The sequence below is a fragment of the Monodon monoceros genome, unplaced genomic scaffold (assembly GCF_005190385.1).
Source record: "Monodon monoceros isolate NGI ecotype Baffin Bay Population unplaced genomic scaffold, NGI_Narwhal_1 Super_Scaffold_22, whole genome shotgun sequence".
In the NCBI taxonomy this organism is placed as follows: Eukaryota; Metazoa; Chordata; class Mammalia; order Artiodactyla; family Monodontidae; genus Monodon; species Monodon monoceros.
Window position 1 is genome coordinate 92,673,345 of NW_021703779.1, and position 21,647 is coordinate 92,694,991.

A 21,647-nucleotide genomic window follows, 5' to 3' on the forward strand; every position below is an offset into this window, starting at 1 on the left:
ATAATCACCATTTCAGATTGAGTTTCGAAACTTCTGGGACTGCTGACTCTCTTCCCAAACTGTCTAGTCTCTTTGAAACCTTGAGTTATATGTAGATAAACAAACACAGATAAGACTGAAAAAAATCTAGCGATCAGATCCTGCATCGTCACCCATTACGGCATTTCTAAAAAAATGTATTATGGCTTAAAGTGCGCAGGTGGCAAACCCTCACTGTATATCTATCTACAACACTGCTGCCAAATCCGAGAGCAATAAAGATTTCAAATGACTTTGGGGCAGGGCATTTTTACACAGTTTCTTATATACTAACCCAGAGACCACTATAACTTTATTATGTGAAAGACAAACTTTTGATGGTGCCCTAAAAAAGGTGGTCTCCTAAGTGTGGGCAATTTCTTGCTAATGTTTTAAGAAAGTAATCTACTTTTTCTTTGATTAGCATTCAATCACAAGGAATCTGTCCTTTCCCGTCATGTCTCACACAGGATAGTGTATAGTGCTAAAGATCACAAAAAGTTCTTATCTTCTTTATATACACTGATAACAAAAATGACATTTCAAAAGTGTAACAACTCCATTCTGCTCTCCCAAATCTATGGTTGCTTTAGATCAAGGGTTCCCAGGTGGGGTTTAAGGTTGTCCAAGGTCCAGGAGGGTAAACATTTTTACCAGAGAAAGGGGCTTCTTTTCAGAGCAGGTGGCTACATCCATTCATCTGTATGGAGGTAATAAAGGTCTAGAAGAGGAAAAGGGGTCCATGAAAACTTCTTTTGTTTCTTCTGCGCTTAGCCTGAAATTTCCCAGTTTTTCAGGGAATAAGAAGTCCTCTGGAAAATCCATTTTATTTTTTCCCCAGGTCTTCACACATCCATCCATTAGAGTCTGTCAGATCTTATGAGCAGTTGATGTTTTTTTTATTAAAGCCTATCTCTGTGGCTATTTCTTCTACCTAATATCAGTATTCTTATGAATATCCTTCTGCTGAAAATGCAATCAGGGCAGCTGTTTAAAAACTAACACAGTAAGGCCTCTCATACCCTGTGGGAAATGACTATGGACAGCTGAGAAGAAATATGAGTGCTTAGCTATCAGGCATTTCCAGGATAAAGGACATCTACTAATCTCCCTAGTGCCTGACACGTTACGGAGACAATGACAAATTTGCAACAGTTTCTGTATACTGACTTTCTGATCAGTGACTTTGAAATTTTTTCCTTCAACAATATTAGATCCTTCATAATTTGTTTTTAAAAACATACGGCATAAATAATTTATGCTCCCATCATTCACTGAGGTGAATTCTGCAAATTCAACTCAATGTATCAAAAATCTGTCATGTTAAAATTGAAAAGAGTTTTGGTGTTTATTAAGGTGTCTCATCTAAACTGTGAGAGGAAGACTGTTTCCCTATCTGTGAGATGAGAATGTTAGACTCAATCAGTGCTGCTTAATTGGTATGGGGTCGGGGTGCGGGCTGCGAAGGGTATCAGAATTTCAGGTTTCCTACTTCAGCAAGTATAGTTTGTAAAAAGAATAACTCCCCAGGTGATCTTTATTCCGGGTTAACTAGATAACCTCTAATATCAGTCGAGCTCCGACAAACTGTGGCTAAGTACTGGGGGAAAAAAAGTGATTTAGGCAAATTGGAGGTGATTTAGACATAAATCCTTTCTTCATAGGAGTACATTCTGTGCTATTCAACAAAAGTGACAGAGATTTTGAAGCCTAGTAATTTAAAAATGAAAAGAGGTAAGACCAATTGCATGGTATGCAAATAATATCTTAATAAAGGTATATGCATATGAAGAGGTTAAGACCAAACTGGAAGGACATGTTGACCAAAATAAAAATTACTCATGGATAAAACTGATTTACTGTTGTATTTTGAGAAGGCCCCACCATCAAATCTGACATGAAAAAAATTACCCAAATCCCCCCATTTTGAATTAGTACCACATTTACAATTTTTAATTCTTTTCTGTGTTCCTACGATTCTGAACAATCGAAAGCCCCTGTAAATTGCACTGTAGGTATGGTGATATCCAAGTGATTCCTTTGTGAGAAATAACTTATTTCTTAGGTCAAAAATATACTCCACAGAGATATAAAGCCAAAGCCAGAGCGACTCATTTTTTTTTCAACTAGTGGAACCAGGAGAATGGTAATAACGTTCTGAACAGAATCAAAGTATAATATAGCCTTTTGTCACCTGTTGAGCAACAGCATCTCGCTCCCAGAACCACAGACGCCACCAAGTAGTCATACTGCGCAATCAAAACAGGAGAGTGGAAAATGGCCTGCTGTGGAGACTGACCCAATCTGGCCAACTTGTGGTAATCACTGGCTTTGCAAATTAAGTCATCTCCACTGAAATGAGCACCAAAACTAATTCTGTACTGTTGGAGGGAGGCATCTGTCACAGCTGCAACTCCAAAATGGAACCCTCGTGTATAATAATTGAATCCTCCCTTCAACAGACTGGAGAATCCTTCAGGCCAGCAGCATCCCAAGAGACAAAGGCTCTAGCTGCAATGATCAGCTAGATAAGAGGTCAGCTAACCAGGGGTCTGGGATTCCTTGAGGCAAACTTGCTAGAAAACTCTATCGCAGTAACTTTCCATTTCTCAGGATGGATAAGGAGTTAGCATATGGGAAAACGATGTCACCAAACACCCCTAGCCACCACTGCCCAAAGTACAGCCAGGTGAGCAAAAGCTGGAGACGCGCAAATCTAGCCTTATCGGAGTCTTCAGGTCATTTTCAAAATTATTAGAAGGTCTGGAGAGAAAAATGCTTTCAAGGTCCATCAGCTGTGATAATGTCCTTTTAATCAAGACTGTACTTTTGCTAAGCAAAGCTATAAATCAACTCGAATGGTAGCAAATTAAATGTAGGACTTATAGATAAGAGGATATGGAATTAAACAGAGCTGTATCTGTGTGTGCTGTGAGCGAACATTAAGAGCAGTTCAACAGATTCCTATTTCATGTTAAAAGGAAAGCCATGTTTATTCCGAACCTTTCCAAAGCAAGTGATTTTTATTAATGCTATTATACAATCTTTTGTTTTTAACATCACCCAGAATGATTAAATATCAAGATTAATGTTAGGACCCTAAAATATATCTTGATTATTCTGGAGTTGATTATTCAGTGTGGGGATTATGCATCCCCAACTCCCCCTGGCCTCGGCCTCATCCTCTTTCCTCTCTTGTCCATCTCTCTATTTGTTCACTGCTCTATCAGAGAGCACGTGGGCACAGGGAAAAGAGATACACGCAAATTAATCAATTTTGCTACATAGTAAAAAGGTTTGGTAGGAGAAGAGATTATAAATAATGGCTAAAATGAAGCTTCTAGACTGTCTGCAGATTTCATTTATCCTTGTTATCTGGTCCCTTGTTAGAAATGTGGCTTCATTTAAAACTATTACCCCCTAATGCAGTGACTCTCAACGCAGGAACATTAAAAATAAGTGCCCTCTCCCTCCTCATTATAATACATAGTCCATATTATGCTCTGCTCAACTGCACAAAGTTTAGAACACCCTAGCCTGTCTATAAGGCAAGTGTTAGTGCTATAATTCACTAGCCGCACTACAAAAGGGTCTCGCTTTTACTTGTGAGCCTAATCAGCAAGCCAACAATCTGGATACGCTGAAACATGAAAAAGTCATCGGGCTAAAAGCATCAGTGAGCATAAAATGTGCTCTGGTGAAGTGGAGTAGGCTCCACGCAAGCCTTGGACCATTTGGGTCCCCAATTACCTACACGGTCCTGACCCTCAAAGCTAAATCTGCCCCTGATCACATCCTGGCCAATAAAACCAATTTACTTCCTCAGGTTCATCCTGTTTTAGCAATGTCACAGTTAGTCCCACTCGTCCCCATTTTCAGAACCAAATGTTGGGTTTCCCTGTAACGCTATAGCCATAGCTCACTCCACTGATTTTCAGTGGGTTCACCTTGAATAAAATAAAAAATATCAGGAGGTCAAAGAATCAAACGTTTGTCTGACATGGCTTTGTTGCTGATATCATTTGGCAAAATAGGCTTTGCAATTAACACAGCAGCCAGTCGCTGGTCATTCATGTAAGACTGACCTGCCAGGCTCAGTATGCCAGTTCCATTGAATTGAATGGAAGGACTCTGTTTCTAAGGAGAGGGCACCCCCTAACTTCTAGAGGCTGGCATCATAGGAGACACACATGCTCTCTCTCACAAAACAGCCTGTGGTACCACGGACAGAAACAAACACTGCATTGGACAACCCATGGGTCTGACCCAGAGTCTGGTGTTTCTAATATTTGTAGGAGGACAAAGCCACAAGTGATATTTTTGCCTGAAAGCACAAAACCCATAACGCAGCACCTTCAACTCATTCACTCATAGCCCCACGGTACCTTTTGCCCCATCCCCAGCTCAGCCTTCTGCAGACTGACTCTTCCTCTTCCCAATGAAAGCAAATTCCACATGAAAGAAGAAAATACTCCAAACTTGGGTCTCCACCAAGAATAGTTCTTATTTGAGCAAGTAAAATTAGCATTTTCATCATAAAGGCTGATGACAATTTGCACAGATCCTAATGAAACACTTCCCCCAATCCTGATAATGTCGACCACACAAAAATAATGTCGACTACGTATTGATTGTCCAGATCTGCCCATCAAATCCTCAAAGTTGTGATTCCTCATCGCTTTAATCCACCCATCAACTTCAGAAGTAAGTCTGAAGTTTTGAAAGTGCCCATCTGATTAACAATTAACACTTAACAATTAACAATGGTTAACAATTAACACTTCAGAATCTGGCCAAATAATAAATTTTAAAAACAGTGTTGCTGCAATTCAGGGTTTTTTCCTCAGTAATTTTTACCTTTGTAAACCTTAAAAATTATAAACATGGATTTTTTTTGTTTATAAAAATAGTACGTGCATATTACCAAAAAAAAAAAATCCCTTTTGAAAAGTATAAAGGAGAAAATAAAGATGACATGTAATCCTAGTACCACCTAGAGACAACTCTTGCCTTCGTGACTTAAAAAATAATCTTCTCTTGAACCAAATGAGATGTCAACAAGGACTATATTGTTAGGCTGTTTTTATCCATTATCTGACCAGTTCCTGTAGCTGTACTTGCTTTCAAATCTCCTTCAAGTGAGAAGCTCTTAAAAGCACAAGAAATACTACACAAATAAATCAAAAAGGGTAATTGACTGCAAAACCATCACTTGGGCACAAGTAACCTTTTAAAATAGTCTACTATAGAAACTCCACTTCACCATCTACCTCAGCTGAGGTTCGTTTTCTTTTTTTCCCCCTGTTGTTATTTTGTGAAAACAACTGCAAAGGTCTCCTTGACCAAAATACATATAAGCTGCTCTTCTCTGAAATCCCTGCGAATCGGACACCTTTAGCTTAGAAATTAGTTTGGTCTCCATGGACCAATTCTTGGCTTTTGCAGAGCTTACCGAAACACCAATTAGTGCCAATTTTGATTCATGTAGGAGATGTAGGAGACTTAGACATCTTGTCTATCAGGAACATAAAGCTGCCAATTTATTTCACAAAGGCCACTGAACAACAATCAGAAAACTTGTATTTTAACTAATATACATGCAGCTCTAAAATACCTGGACCAGCTAATAATCACCCCCATGAACTCTGAAAGAATTAGCTTAAGATTTTAAAATAAAGCATGGCTAATGAAGAGGTGCTCTGAAAAGCTATGAAGCCAAACATGTTTATGTATCATTTGCAGTGAAAGAAACTGCTCTTACTCTAAGGTTTTGCAGGGAACAAGAGACAGCTCAGGATGCAATTAAGGGAAAAAACCTATTCTCTGTAATGACTAATTATAATGAGCATTCCTTAAAAATTGAACAACCTGAAGCTTTCCAAGGAAAGTTCAGGCAACACAGGTGACCTTTAAATAAAAAGCCTGCTTTTTGTCAAAAGTTAGAAAAGTGCATTCCTACCACTTTTTAAAAGGGAATGAGGAAGGGGGTGACTTTACAGACAAGGAAACTAAAGTAATAAAAGAATTTTCTTAAAACCCAGAGATGTGATTTAGTTTGCTTTTCGAAGGCCAAGGGAAAAACACCTCTTGCAAATGTACCCAATATAAAAATAATGTTTGCCTGATAAGAAACTGAGAAAAATCTTATACACATTACAACTGTACATTGAGTATCTGACTCAATACGGTGCCACTCAGTCTACAAAAGAGATTTGTTCCTAAAAAGTTCCATATGGGTTGAACTTATGTGAATGAATTAATCTTCAAGTCATGAGGAGGACAGTAAAGAAACCCTATAGTGTGTCCTTCTGCAAAGGAAAATATCTATTTGTAAAGTGAATAATCACTCCCTAATATGTTTGCTTAATTTAGATTTATACATATAATATTGACTTAGAGGATGATGCAGTAATATAATAGAAGCATATATGGTTTAGAATAGAGTATTTTTCTTCCTAAAGGAAATCCTTTTGTGAAAAAGAAATCTAGAATGTAAAATTTTTAAAACTGGACTATCTTTCACTTTGTTGCCTACATTTAAGTTGGCAATGGCCATTTTAAAAGTTAGGGACCTCTTATGACTTCTAAATGGCTAGCAGTGATTGATTCCCTGGAAGTAAAACGAAACAAGCCATTTTTAAAACGGGAGTCACAGCGTCACACTGTGTCAGCATCCAGAGAAACCTTAGGAATTATCTAGTCCAACTTTTCCAGCTTCCTGGTGAGGAAACGGAGATCCAGAAAGGTCACCAAGCTGGGTAGTGGCCGTTAGGAAGAGAACCCGAGTCCCCTCGTTCCCACAATTCGGTACTCTTTTTATCAAATGCCAGGGATACACACACAGAGTCAAACTGTACAGGAAAGAGTAGGCTGGAATGCAACTACTAGGGAAAGGGGTGGAAGAGTTTATGGATTTGGGGGAAGAAGCAGGAAAACGTTCCCACCACCAAACAACACACTGGGAGGGGAGCAGGAAGCGACTGGAGGAGGCCTGAGAATGGACTACAGCAGCCCATTTCACTAAGAGTATCAATAGCCAATGGAAATTTTTATGCATTAAATCACCTTCTAGAAGTCACTTTACTTTGTTCGGCTTGCTTCCTCACTAGGCTTCTGATACATTGAATTGTTGATTCACAGCAAATTCTTTCTAGATGGCCAGGAAGCGTGAAGCATTCCTTTCCCAATGTTCCACAGCACTTGAAAAAACATTTAAAGTAGAGCATCAGGACAAAGACTAAATTATCATAATGATAGTGACATCTTATACAACAACCTCAAGGTCCCTGAGAAAATACTGTGAAAAACATTTTCTTGGATATATGAAGCCTATGTATTTTTTTTTAAAAAGGCAGAAATCTTCAGTTAGAGGAGAAGCAAAACATAGTGTATATCACAGTTGGGAAAAAATAACCAAGGGCTGGGGGTTGACAGAACATGTACCGCTAGAAGTCATTTCACTTGGTGACTTTGTGAGTCATGCTAACCATCTGTGTATGAATGGGAACACTGTTTTCAGTGGAACATTAAGAGGAGCTAGAAAAAGGTAAACCTTTAAGTGGGGAGAGAGGGTGAAAAGAACATGAACTTCTAAAATATATGTGAGATAATGATGGCAGCTGATTTATTCATCTCATCTGTTTACTCACGAAGGTTGCTACAGAAGCGCCCTATTATTAACTGCAACTGACCACGTCAGAAATCAGCTGTGATCATTCAAGGGGTGTGCTTTCAAAGTGAAGTGCAGCTCTCTGAGTACCAGCAGTCCAGCAAGCTTGGGTGCTTTAGGGACAGAGTGAGACTAGGGGCTTGAGGTCTAGCTTTATAGTCTGGGGACAGATTTTTGGCATCACATAAGGATCATGCTGGCCAGCCCCACCCAGCATGGGTTTATTCCATGTAAGTGTTGGGTGCTAAAAAGGAACCGTCTGCCTTAGGACCACAAGTGACAGCTGTATACACAGGTGAGATCTCAGTGATTTGGGGAGCTAGATATAGCAAAAAGTACCTTATGGTTTGTGAAAATGTCAGTAATCTACTGAAATATGATCTGAAGGTCTACTTCAGGATACAAAAAATATTTCTTCCTCATACCTTCAAAATGATCTTGTCTCTAAAGCAGAGATAAAAGATGCCTGACTACAATTTATAAAATATTTTGACGTCTGTCAGCAAATTGCTACATCGGTTCCCCACAGGATCACTGGTAGCATACTTGCTATACAAGTTCTTCTACAAACAAAAAGCTTATTCATTTATATCTCCCTGAAAATGAGCAGCTAGTAGATGATACATCTAGAATCATCCCACGAGTCAAACTCCAGGGATTGTGATGTCATTGGTTTTATCTTCTTTCAGATCTTTAAAAGGAAACATGGCTCCCAAATAGTGTAACTATACAAGTTCTAGGCTCTGTATCATTTTAGAGGACTCCAACATGCTGCATGAGCTTTTCTTTCTTTCTAAAGCGCCATGTCTGTCAGCCATGCTGCCATTCAGAATTAAGAGAGTGCTGTCGATCGAAGAACACAGAACAATGGTGATAAGTTTCTGTGTTCAAACACAAGGCAGATCGCTTCAGATTTCTCCCTAGGGGAGCAATTTTCCTCATTTAACAATCATTTTAGTCTTGCAGGTAGATATTTCTACTTATCAGCAATGAATTTTTTTTCCCCAGTTCAATCACTCCTCATTCTTCTCATGCCTACCAGGGCAATAAGTAGATCATGATGCGGGCAATGATAAGGGAGGGACCGCTGTTCCAATTTGTCTTTACAGCCTTTTGTGGCTGGCTTTGTTGTTTTTAATGACTACCCAGGTTCCTTGAGAGGCTACCTACAGATACTCATTTTAAATGTATAATTACTACTTTGAGGAAATATAACAGAAGGAAGCATTACTGATCATTCTGTCAATTCAACAGTGACTTGAAATTAATTACATCCACTTGTGAAACCACTTATCAAACATTCTTCACATTATCAAATAGAAGCGTTCTAGCCTCTAAGTCTGACGTAGATCCTATTTTCCTACTAACTGCCGTCATAAAATTAGAGACATGTTACCAGAAGACAGCTCCCAAAGAGGCTGAGTTAAAAACCTTGGATGGAGAGTAACTTCCAGTCCTGTGGCAGTTCACTTGTCATTTGAAAATTAGGTGTCTATTACCACTGGTCACGTCCCTCATCCTCATGACCACAGGGATGTCTTTCTTGTTGCTGAAGTTACCTAACTCTACCCTTGGGGACTTCTAGACTTTGCCCTCTCCCTGCATTGATCTGGGCATTTTTGTCCCTTTAATTAGGAATTCTACTGCAGTAACACGCTGCACCAGTGAGGGTCAACTCTCAAACTGTACTTCCACCAGAAAAGCCCTATGTTAGAGGCTTCTGCTCATATAAAACATACTCATTACCAATCCCTGACTTAAAAATTCTCTATTGAAATTCTGTAATCATCTCCTGTTTCCCCCTCTGGCATAAACATATATAGCACCTTGCATTTCCGGTTAAAGCGAGACACTTATGGTGAAAAGGATAGTTCATTCTTGGAAGAAAAGGTGTGCCTATTTGACAGTGTGAAATTTCTCAAAGTGAAACGTATACCTTCATAATATAGACTGACTCCTCATAAAGGAAATCCACAATATAAATAATTAACTTATATACAAAGGTAAACCATAAACGAAGACTTCCCCATAGTCCTCTTTTTAATAGTGACTGTAAATTTAATATGATCTCAGTTACATAAACAAATATGCAGTTTTACTGATACAAAGACACAGCAAAAGAAGAGAAATAATTCCAAACTATTAACAGTGGTTATCTCAGAATGGTGCGACCGCAAATGGCTTGCATTTCTTTCTTTATATTTTGTGAATTTTTAAAGTCTTCTTCTTCTTAGAATTACTATATTATTATGGACAGTAGGTTTAAATACATACATATATATGCATATGTTCCTTTTTATTGTGGTAAAATACACATAACATAAAATTTACCATTTTAACCACTTTAAAGTGTACAATTCAGTGGCATTAAGTACATTCACAACGTTATACAACCATCACTACTATCCAGTTCCAGAACATTGTCATCACCCCCAATGGAAACCCTGTACCCATTAAGCAGTCACTTCCCATTCACCCTGGCAACCACTAATCTGCTGTCTATCTTTATGGATTTGCCTACTCTGGATATTTCATATAAATAGAATCATACAGTATGTGGCCTTTGTGTCTGGCTCTTTTCACTTAGCATAATGTTTTCAAGGCTCATTCCTGTTGTAGCATGTATCAGTACTTCATTTCTTTTTATGGCTGAATAATACTCAATTGTATGGCTATAATGCATTTTGTTTATCCAGTCATCTGTTGAGAGACATTTGGGTTGTTTCCACCTTTTGGCTATTGTGAATAGTGCTGTTATGAACATTCATGTATAAGTTTTTGTTTCAACATCTGTTTTCATTTCTTTGGGGTATATACCTAGGAGTGGAATGTTATTGACATATGCTTTTTTTAAAATGCCTTTAATTCTACTTTGGCATTCTGTGTTTAAAGTAGCAATGCTTTTTCAGAATTATTAAGGATAACCCTAATAATATCATTCTTACAATAATACCATTCCATTTTCAATCACTGATTATGGTACATTTTTTTTTAAAGGCCAAATCATGTTCTTTTCAAAAATGTAATTTTCATCCTTATTCTTTGGGAACAAATTTCTTTTATGCTAAACACTTTAAACTATGATGAACTAACTGAAAAGGACAGTCTTTTCCTCTTAGCATAGCCATTCTAGCAGTACCTAAATCACTTTCAAATGCTTATATATTAAAAGTACAAAAATATATGCATTTTGTTGTTGTTGTTTCTTTAAAAGAAAAGCATCACTAAATAGACATCAATATTTAAACCTTAAGGGATGTATTAAATATACAATACCAAGTAGAAGCATACAGAATCTTCCAGAAATTCAAATGGTGATCAGAGAGGATAAATACATCCTCAAAGAGTACACAGTACCAATTCTCAGATGTTCTACCTCCCACCCTCCCAACAGAAAGATGATACGTCTCATGAACATAAAAGCCCAATAATATCAAGGTTCATTTTAGCTGTAGACAGTACTTGATGTGGGCTAAAGAAGATGATGGTGCGCTTACCCACACCTACTTAAGAACTTTCCCCAGAACACATGCACACACGTTTATGCAATAAACATTCATGTACATGCCACACGTGCACACTTATGCACACACGAATGCACGCCCTCCCCCCAGAACCATACTTCCAACTCAGTGGCTGCAAGTAAGGGAAGAAGTGTTTTTGTAGCTCAATCATCCCTTAGGTCTCAGGCTTTTTCTGTTATTATCACTCCCATCCCCACCAATACACACACAGCACCCTGCAATTCAGAAAGCAGAAATAAAATTCTAGCTGGAGAAGAGGGAGTAGTCCCCTTAAAACAGTCAAAGAACCACCCAAACTGTAATATTTGTTAATAAGTAAGGGATATGATTTGGGATCATTTAAAAATAAAGTACTGGGAATATTTCTATAATATCGGTGGACTTCTCTTTAAGAAAAATTCAAATAGGAACAATAAAACTTATAGAAAACAATCAGTTAGGAAATTTTAATCCCATAAAACATTTTACACACTCCAACTTTCCCAGGATCAACACTATCAACAAATTTTATTTTTTCCTTTAGAAAAAAATCTTAAGATGCTTTCGTATTCTAATAATGCTCCCAAAAAACCCTACCACAAAATGCAGAAAGGAAATCTTTCATCCTACTCTCTGCAGAATTTTTTTAAATAGCTCTGGCATAACAACAATGTTTATATCACAGAGATTTTTTTCAATGAATATTACGAACTTTATAAATGTCTTTTTCTCTGTGTGGAAAAACTGAATCGCAATGGAGTAAGTTGTCCAAAGTCTCACAAGGAATGAGGGGAAAGCCAAAAATAAAATTAACTGTCAAGAAAGTGGTCTGTCCACAAAGCAAAATATCTCAGTTATCATGGGGGACAGTCATTCTAAAAAGGCAGTAGAATTAAACATGTTATATCATGATGATACAGTCATGTCATTTACGAGTATGTGTATGCACAAGAATGCCCTGTATATCACTGAATTCCCATTGTTTAATTCTTACAGCACTTACTTCTTCGTGATTGTGTATACTCCTTTTCTCTGCTATTAGACTCTAAGATGTTTATGGCAGGGACCAAATTTTAACACTTTTGTACATGTAGCACATGCCTTGAATACAGTAAGCAGTCAGGTAACATGGGTATGTTTGCGTGTAAAATTTCATAGACATACACTCAACTAACTCCCCCCAACCGCCAAAACAAATCGTGGTGAGAATCTTTGAACTTCCTTAACAACTCAACCCCACATACTAACGAAGAACAAAAATATGATCAATATAGGATACTCTGATAATCCCAACGCACAGAGACACCCTAGATATATATACCCTTACGTGTTAGTGTGTGTAAATACACAGATTAAGGTAGCCAAGAATGAATTAGCATGGTTTACCTGTAGTTAACCAACACCCTGTTATTATCCATGAGCTGACTTCCCCAAGTGATGTATTATCCTAACCCTTTTGCTCCTTGTTTCTGTGATGTATCCTCTGACTACCTTAACTGCTTGGTGGCAGTCACACCAGAGTGCATTGGAATGGAAATAAGAGGAGAAATAAATTCCAATCAGTCCTGCCTACTACTTGTTAACAGCTTTTATGAGGTGCTGTAGTGAAGTAATAGGATAAAAATGAAGAGCAAATTCAGTTTGGGGGATTAAAACAACACAGGGTACTTTGCCTTTAAAAAAAAAAAAGAAAGAAAAACTCCTTTGCTTACAATTTCATTGATCAGCTGTGAGGTTTATCCAAGTTACTCTCCACCTCCATTACAATAGGAAATGGGCTGAAAGAGTTATTTCCTGGGCCTAATTTTTAAACAATTACTCAGGAGTTACTTTCATTTTTCTTTAAAAATTCTCTATAGCCTTACCTCCCAGTCCAAATAATCACAGACGTCTTCGAAGTTAGTGAGCAGAGACACTGAGCAGAACAGCCGGGGCAGCTCATCCCTTGTCATTGGGGGAAAACGGCTATCTTTAAGGGCGCTGTTGAAAACAAAGCAAATATTAAAGCAATCACTAGATATGGGAGTTCTTAGTTTCAAAGGCAGGCAATCATTTGAAAAAGGTATGAGATTAAAAATAAAATCTCAGGTGAGAAAGGTGCCCAAATCTTCAAATGTATTCACAGGCTCCAAAGATTTTAGAAGTTGTTATTTTTGTTCATTCAGTAGATTGTGTTTACTAGCCAATTCTGTGACCAATTCAGTTGTAAAAAGTGAATGATCAATTATATTTCCTGTACAGTTATTTCCTTGTATGTTTCCCTGTTACTTGTAGAACCTGACAATGTTTTATTTTACTTTTGAGGAGAATAAAAACCAGAGTAGTGGAAACTTGTGGGAAGATTTCTGGATCTAGCACTGTTGGAAAAAATATATACATATTTCATGTTGTTAAAAAAAAAAGGTTCATACTAGGTTGACCAGTTACCATAGAACAGCATCTAAAGAGTTCAAAAAAAGATAAAAATTTTATTTTCTTCAAGCAAAAGAAATCAAAGAAAATGAAAATAATCATGCAAATTACACACTAAAAATACAAGGATTTCAGTCCCCTATAAAGGATAATTCAAGATATGACTCAAAAATTGTGAAACTTCAGGAAATAGCACTAATCTTAGGAAATAAAATTATGATTAGGAGACCATTAATCACATCAATGGATTTCTGAGTACATCAAGTCTGACTGGACCCTGTAATCAAGGGTAGTGTACCACAGTGCCTAACTCTAGAAAAACCCAACTGTAAAGGACAAAAACGTTGGAAGATCGTAATTCTTCCTGCAACAGTAGAACAGACAGAAAATACAAAGACATCCACACACCACACACAGACACACACACACACAGGCACTGTGTGTTCCTTGTACTTTTAAAAGAAACCACTTCCTGGTCAAGAAAACAAACACACCTCTGATTACACACTGTATTAATGGTACTGCTGGCATTTGCGCTGTCGCTCTTCAAATGTCCTATAAAGCAGAGCCGGGCATGGAAAATGTTTTCACAGATTAATCCTTAAGAGGTTAAAAACTTAGAGCCTACAAACTGCTTGGGTCATAACAAAGTTCCATGACCTTCGGAAATAATTCCTTTTTCAGTGAGTTCCTCATTGTTGGATTTTCTTTTTTCCATCCCTTCCTTTGCATTCAGAAACTCACTCACTCTACTGTACAAATATACCCCTATGTTTGTAAGTATTTTCAATACATTTTGGTGTTCATTCTATCCTGCTATACAGAGGAAAATGCTTACAGAAAGATAGAGATGTTATATATAAAGCATACATGTTTTTCCCCATTCGAGGAGCCAAGATTAACCAAGAAAATCAGGAAATCAGGAAATCTGTGATAATTCATACTCTGAGAACAGCACTTCACTACTTTATAATTTAACAACATAAATTTCCTATGGCTTGGCTTCTTTTATTTTCCAACTGGCAAATAAAGTTTAAAAAAATATTTTCAAGTTCTCATTCAAAGCCAAGATAAAGACATATATGGTGTGTGTGTAACGTCCCCCCAGCCCCAGACCTGCCACAGGAGAGAAGTTCTAAAACACAGACCAGAAGAATCCCATGCATAAAAACCCAAAGGCCAATCACACTTTCAGTTTTCCTTGTGAAAAGCAAAAAAGGGGAAAAGAGCCTTATACATTAGAATAACATAAAATATAATTTTTAGGGTTATAGATTTTTATTGTGGTAATATACATAACATAAAAATTACCGTTTTAACCATTTTTAAGTGTACATTTCTGTGGGATTAAATATATTCACATTGCTGTACAACCACCATCACCAACCATCGCCAGAACGTTTTTTATCTTGCCCAACTGAAACATGGTACCCATTACACACCAGCTCCCCATTCCTCCCTCCTCCCAGCCCTTGGCAAAAATGTTGTAATTTAAATACACTTTTATAATTTCAAATAATTATAGTAATATAGTCGCAAATGTTTTTCATATATAACAGCTTTATTGACATATAATTCACATACCATAAAATTCACCCTTTTAATGTACACAATTCAATGGTTTTTAGTATATTCAGAATTGTACAATCATTACCCCATCCAATTTTAAAACATTTCATCCCACCAAAAAGAAACCCTATACCCATTAGGAGTCAGTCCCTATTCTCCCCTCCCCCCAGCTCCTGGCAAGCACTAATCTCCTTTCTGTCTCTATGGATCTGCCTGTTCTGGACATTTTATGTAAGTGGAGTCATACAATATGTGGCCATTTGTGTCTGGCTTCTTTCATAATGTTTCTGAGATTTTATCCATGTTGTAGCATGTATCAGTACTTCATCCTTTTTTAATATATTTTTTTCTGTTTGATAAATTTGACATGTTACATTTTGTAAAACTACATCATCTTTTTAATTACCCAATAATATTCAATTCTATGGATGTATCACATTTTGTTATCCATTTATCCGTTGAAGGACATCTGAGTTATTTCCACTTTGGGGCTACTACGAATAATGCTGCTACGAACATTCATGTATGAGTTTTTGTGTGGACAATAATGTTTTCATTTCTCTCGGGTAGATACCTAGGAGTGGAATTGCTGGGTCATGTGGTAATTCTATGTTTAACTTTTTGAGGAACCATCAAACAGTTTCCCATAGTAGCTGTACCATTCTACATTCCCACCAGCAATGTACGAGGGTTCCAATTTCCCTACATCCTTGCCAACACCTGTTACTGTCTCGTTTTTTTCATTATAGTGCTAGGCCTCCTTTAATGAAAAGGTTTTTGTATCTAGCTCTAGCTTTTACATTAAAAAAATACACATGTTGAAGTTGCCATGCAGTTAATTTCTCAACACTTTGAGGCAAGTTATTATTTTGTTTATTTCCTAGCAAATCAGTGAAAGGTATATTTTAGCTCAGTGCAATTCAAACTATTATTTCAAATCAATGAAATTTTCAAGTACCTAAAACGTAACTGAGGATCAGGCTAGCAAGCTTTCCTCGTGATATGGAGCTGTTTGCTCAATCATTTGGGGCTTTTAAAAAAGGAATGTTTAGAACAAACAGTGAGTGGGAGAGGGCTAGTATGGCTAATAACATAAATAACAATCATGCCTCGCCATACCAACACTCAAGTGTTTTAACTTCAAAACTCTGAAATAGTGAAGGTACATTAACCGTGATGGAAACAGTCTGATTTTACAGAAACACTCATTCAAACAAGACTTTTAATTCTTGCGTTTTTCATCAACTCTAAGTAACTTTTCATTAAATTCATGAACACAGACAAATTCTAAAAGGCAGGAAGCCCTCAATATCTCTAAATGCAAATTCCTAGGGAAAAGAACTAGCAATGAAAGCCTAGCAAGGATTTAAGGGATTATAAGAAAAAGATGAAAAATGTGGCTGGAGACTGACCTCAGAGCTGCTAGGCTGGTGTGGATGGCTGATAAACGAGAGGATTCAGCTTCCCTCAGCCCCGTTCTCTTTAGTATATAGAATATGTGACGTGGAAGCTTAGCCTTTAGAGAGGCTATGCTGTCTGGAGTCGGGCAGTGACTTGCTCAAGGTGACCCAGCTAGTTAGTGACACAGGTAGGGGTACAACCCAGATTCTCTGACTCAAGTCCACAATTCTTTCTAGTATCTGTACCTTAGTTGCCACCTTTGACTGGATTATGGGTTTCTTTTTTAATTTTAAAATGAAATGCTTGCTTTACTAGGCAATTCTGATCTCATACCTGCAGTGCCTCTGCCTAAAGAAGATAAATAATAATTTAATAGCATTCATTAGTAGCCGAAGGGTAGATAGAGCTAGACTTCCTGTCTACTGGAAATCTGCAGGAGCAAAAAGGACTTTAAAATATTAATATTGTCCATGGAAAGCATTTTATACCAAAGTAGTGTCTGCCAATTTAAATTCTAGGCAGTCTAAGGAACTGACAAAGAAAGAGATCTTGTAATAAACTCGTATGAAGTTCTCTTTGCTACAATAGGAAGCCATTTCCTAGTGTTTAAATATTGCTAGGAAAAAAAGAACACTTATGTACAAAAACCTGCGGGCTGCTCCATCACCCATATGATGGATGGCTAAGGTTTAAACAACAGTTTAATTCAATACCAAATTCAAATATATTCAAATTCAAATTGGCATCCTCCCAAGAATATATTTCACCTAATTGAGAAGCAGCATTAACATCTGTCAAAGTTAATATCTAATGTTAAATAGCACTTTAATGAAAATGAACATTAAAAAAAGGAATTAGCTATCAAAGAATCAAAGGGTTTGTGACAGTACCTGGAAACTATGAGGGGAAAAAAAACAGCTGAAAAGAGACAAAGCCTTAGATATTGTAAGGCTCATCACAAACAATAGAGCATGCAACAGAAATTATTTAAGAATCTAGCCAGCTAGCCATTCACTCACTCATCCATTCATTCCTTTGCTTTCTAAAACACTGATGACCTTAATTGGTTAAACAGTGGAAAGTTACCAAACTGCCGAAGGGCTTCATAATTACAGGCAATCATTTTTCAGGACAAGGAAGTAATTAAAACCAAAATTAAAAATCCCTGTTTGGATAGGTGAAGAAAAGCAAATCAAGCATACATTAGTCTAAAATTAAGACCAAAAACAACCCCCAAAACAGCTTTTTCACGAGGGGTTTCAATCATCTGGAAATTCTGCCATTCCTCATGTGACATGTCTGAATTCCAGGAACTTAGAATACTAGAATCCTAAACCCAAATCTGAAAAGTTTTCTATATCCTCTCTTTCACATTAAGTAGCAATGTTAGCTTCTCACTGTTAAAAAAATAATAGACACAAAACAGAATGCAAAAACGTTAAGTGACTGTTCATCAAACCTAAGGGTAGAGAGGAGCAACAAAGGACATGGTCATGGTTAAGGAGGGAGGAAGGGAACCTTATTTTGGTGAGAGCTGTGACCCAAAAAGGGGAAATTTTCAATTGTAAGCCATATGTAAAGTGTTACTTAATTGGGAGATGTTTTTCCCCCTTAGAGTAATGAGTACAACCTACCTGCTGCTTGATGAACATTAACATTAAAATTTATTCATTGGAATATATATTTTTAAACATGATATGATGGGTAATTAACAGGGAATAGAGGAAAGAACTAAGGCATGGAACAAAAGGAAGAGAAAGTAGGAAGGTGGGAAAGAAAAAGAAAAAGGAAATATATGCAAGGAAAGATGGATAGGGAGAGAAAACAAGAAGCAGGAAAATGAAGTGGGAAGCAAAGAAACAAACAAATAGAGACACACAAAGGGGCAGAGAGAGAACACAAGGAAGGAAGAGTGGAAGGGTAAAAGAGGGAGAGGGAAATCCAGTGGGATGGGTGCTGGAGGTTTTCATATGTTATTTGGCTCCTATCCTGCAGGATTCCCTTAGGCTTTAGAGTGTTATCACCTGTTGCCCTCCGATTGGCTTAAAGTTCTTGAATTGCTCTAATCTCGAATTCTTAAAAGCCTCTACTCTCTGAGATGGCTACAGCTGCCCACCAGGAGGGAAAAATACTCTGTGGGCTGCATGCTCTGATGACCAGAGCGATAGTGTCAAGAATCTGCCTCCCAGCCACAAGTTCCTCACCTTTAAATTAGGAGACGAGGTTGTGAATTTGATTTAGTGGAGTGGAACTGCAACTGGAAAATACAAGATACATGAAGAAACATACGGCTAAATGTTTGGTGTATATGGCGGGTATTCCTCATCTCCCTCCATGTAACATCCACGTAATGCTTTCCCTGCAGAGTTTCTGGATTTACTTGATACGGTTTTTAGAAACGAACTGCTAGAAACTGGTTTTTGTTTTAATTATTTTTCTGACGAAATCTTTTAAAATATATTCTACCAGAGTGTAATGGACATAATGACTCAGGTTCATCTTTAAGACTCAATATGACTTGGGTCATTCATTACTATATGGTATTGAAACAGTGCTCTCAATATAGTCTTGGCAGTACAAAAAATCTGTGGGTATGGAAAACAGATTAACAGTATGACCACCAGCAAGTTCCATCTTGGGAAATCTGAAAGCGTGAGATAATCTCTACTTTTAAGAGAATGTAACACAAAAATAACCTGTCATAGACTTTCAAAGTTTCTAAGGATCTTGTCTCTGTGTTCTCTAAGTTAGGATACTATAAAACTGAACTACCTCTCGAATTGGATTAAATGTAAATTTTATTGCCTTTCTCGTAGAATCTAGAGAAACTTCCACAACGCTGAACAAGTATTATTTCCCCAGGGTCATCAAAAGCACTTCTCCAAGGTGTAATAACTGTGACTTACTGCCAATAAATGTAGCTCCTAAAAATGAAAACCTGAAGTCATCATTAATACATGAGCCTTATTTCACAGTCCTATAGAACCCAGCAGAGGAGAATGGCTAAGAGCTTGGATTCTAGAGTCAGACATAACTACATTTGGATCCTGGCTCCACTGCACACTAACTGTGTGACATCTGGGCAAGTCTCTTAACCTGTGCCAGCCTCCATGTCCTCACCTATAAAATGGTGATAATACTAGTACCTTCCTCACAGAGCTACTGTGGCAAGTGGACAAAATAATAATACCTGCAGAAGTGCCTTACATACACCAGGTGCTCAATAAGCAGTGGCTGTCAAAGAACTTTGGTCATCGGCATATTTGTTAAGTTTATGCCCACAGGGCTGCCTCCATATCATGGTTCTGGTGAAAGGAATGGAGCCCCAGGACTAAGATTGACCCTTCAACCTTATGATGAGAAGGTCTAAGCAAGTTATCTGCTCTAGGAATTTACTGTGACCATCTAAAGGGGATAATGGCTATCCTTTCAGGTTCTGGTGTTTCTGAGAAGCCTTCATCTCATTTTCTTTCATTTTCAAAATATTTATTAAGGCTATATGCCTTTTATTAAGTGAAGAGCCACAGAGGATGTAAGAATAGATTACAAAATAATATATGAATATATGTAAAAGACATCGACAGGAAGGCTGAGAGGAATGGTCAGACAAGGTTAGCGTCTTTCCTGGAAGGATCTGTTTTACACTCTCTGCTACTGGTTTACTTGTTACCAAGTGACCCAGAATTGCAGGTATATTTACAGAAATTAAATGTATACACATTTTTTTTCTAGTAAGAAATCTACTACATCAAGCGAGGTACTTCATCAAGAATTTCCATTATCCTGCAGCCATGCATTCACATGTTGCTTTGTAATGTAACTCTTAGATTTCCTGAGCTAGGTTTTAAAAAATCTCCAGGGCACAGATTGGCTTTTTTACTTCCATACAAAAAAAAAAAAAAAATGTTTACCAAGAGATGTAGTTCCCTGAACGGTACTCAATTTGTCTTCAATGGGTTTAGGTATGTTATTCTCTATCCTACTGGTTATGCTCCAGCAAAATCCTTAGGAAAAACAAAACAAAAATACTCTGTAAGCAGCAGACAGAGAATGAGAGCTGAGAAGCTCCATGCTTTCCTCATCTAACCCAAAGGTCTCCAAACTGTTGACTGAGCATTCTTATCAGTAGAAGTCTGAGCACACATCCTCAATATGTATATTATTTATTTATAAAATACATACATGTACTACTGTCATGTATAGCTAATATATCCAAAGCATAGTACAGACATAGAATAAGCATTGTTGTTTAAAAAAAACAGTGGGTATAAATACATACTTCAAATAATGTTCTTGATAATTTCCTTCTTATTTGGGGGCTGACATCTTGTCAGGTCTGATTAGATTATCTTCATTTTTACTTGATGACTTGGCCGACCAAGTTACAAAGTGACTTGCAGGAGAAGTGGCAGCTAGCTCCCCCTTTTTCTTGTCCTTGCCTTGTGCTTGTAGTATGACTATTATCATCACTCCATTGTTCCTTTGCAGGAACCTTCTTAAGCCACTTGTCCATCCTGAGTGGCTTTATCTAGCTTTAGCTAACCTATGCACAATGGTCAAATGGTTTAAGAAGATTCCTGCAAAGAAACCACAAGTTGAAAATAATACTACTTCAGTCCTTTCTTATATTTTAGATAAAAAGATCATAAATAGAATTTCTAATCTTTTCTTCCTGCCCCACAATGGATCATCTGGGTGCACCCCTCTTAGGAGACTGCTAATCTAAAGCTCTTAATCAAGTTCTAAGACACTGGTCCTCCTAAAATACTTAGACATGACACTATGAGCAAAAAGAGCTTTAAATACAAAAGAGCCAGTATCTATGGAGCGCCTGCCGTGAGCCAGGTGTTAGACGTGTATTATCTTGTTGAGTCCTCAAAACAACCCCATTTTGTAGATCAGGAAACCGAGGTTCAGTGAGTTCAGCGAGATTAAGCAACTTGCCCAAGGTCACAAAAACAGGTAAGAGAGTTGACATTTGAACTCTGGGCTGCCTGCCTCTATGGCCCATTCTCTTTTCACAGCAGCGCCTCTAGAATGTTAGCAGATCAACTTCAGTATATGCACATTCAGGC

General features: G+C 37.5%; 1 protein-coding gene across 5 annotated transcripts in view; it reads right to left on the reverse strand.

The window, feature by feature from the left end:
* AMMECR1 (Alport syndrome, mental retardation, midface hypoplasia and elliptocytosis chromosomal region gene 1) overlaps positions 1 to 21,647 on the reverse strand; it is a 113,177-nt gene that overhangs the window by 13,685 nt on the left and 77,845 nt on the right. For all 5 annotated transcript variants that reach the window (XR_003796338.1, XR_003796339.1, XR_003796337.1 and 2 more), the window contains exon 3: positions 13,056 to 13,170. Coding sequence is in view for 2 of the 5 variants with exons in the window: in XM_029240312.1 (XP_029096145.1) it covers positions 13,056 to 13,170 (115 nt within the window). In the remaining 3 variants the exon portion in view is untranslated. The remainder of the gene's footprint in view (positions 1 to 13,055; positions 13,171 to 21,647) is intronic.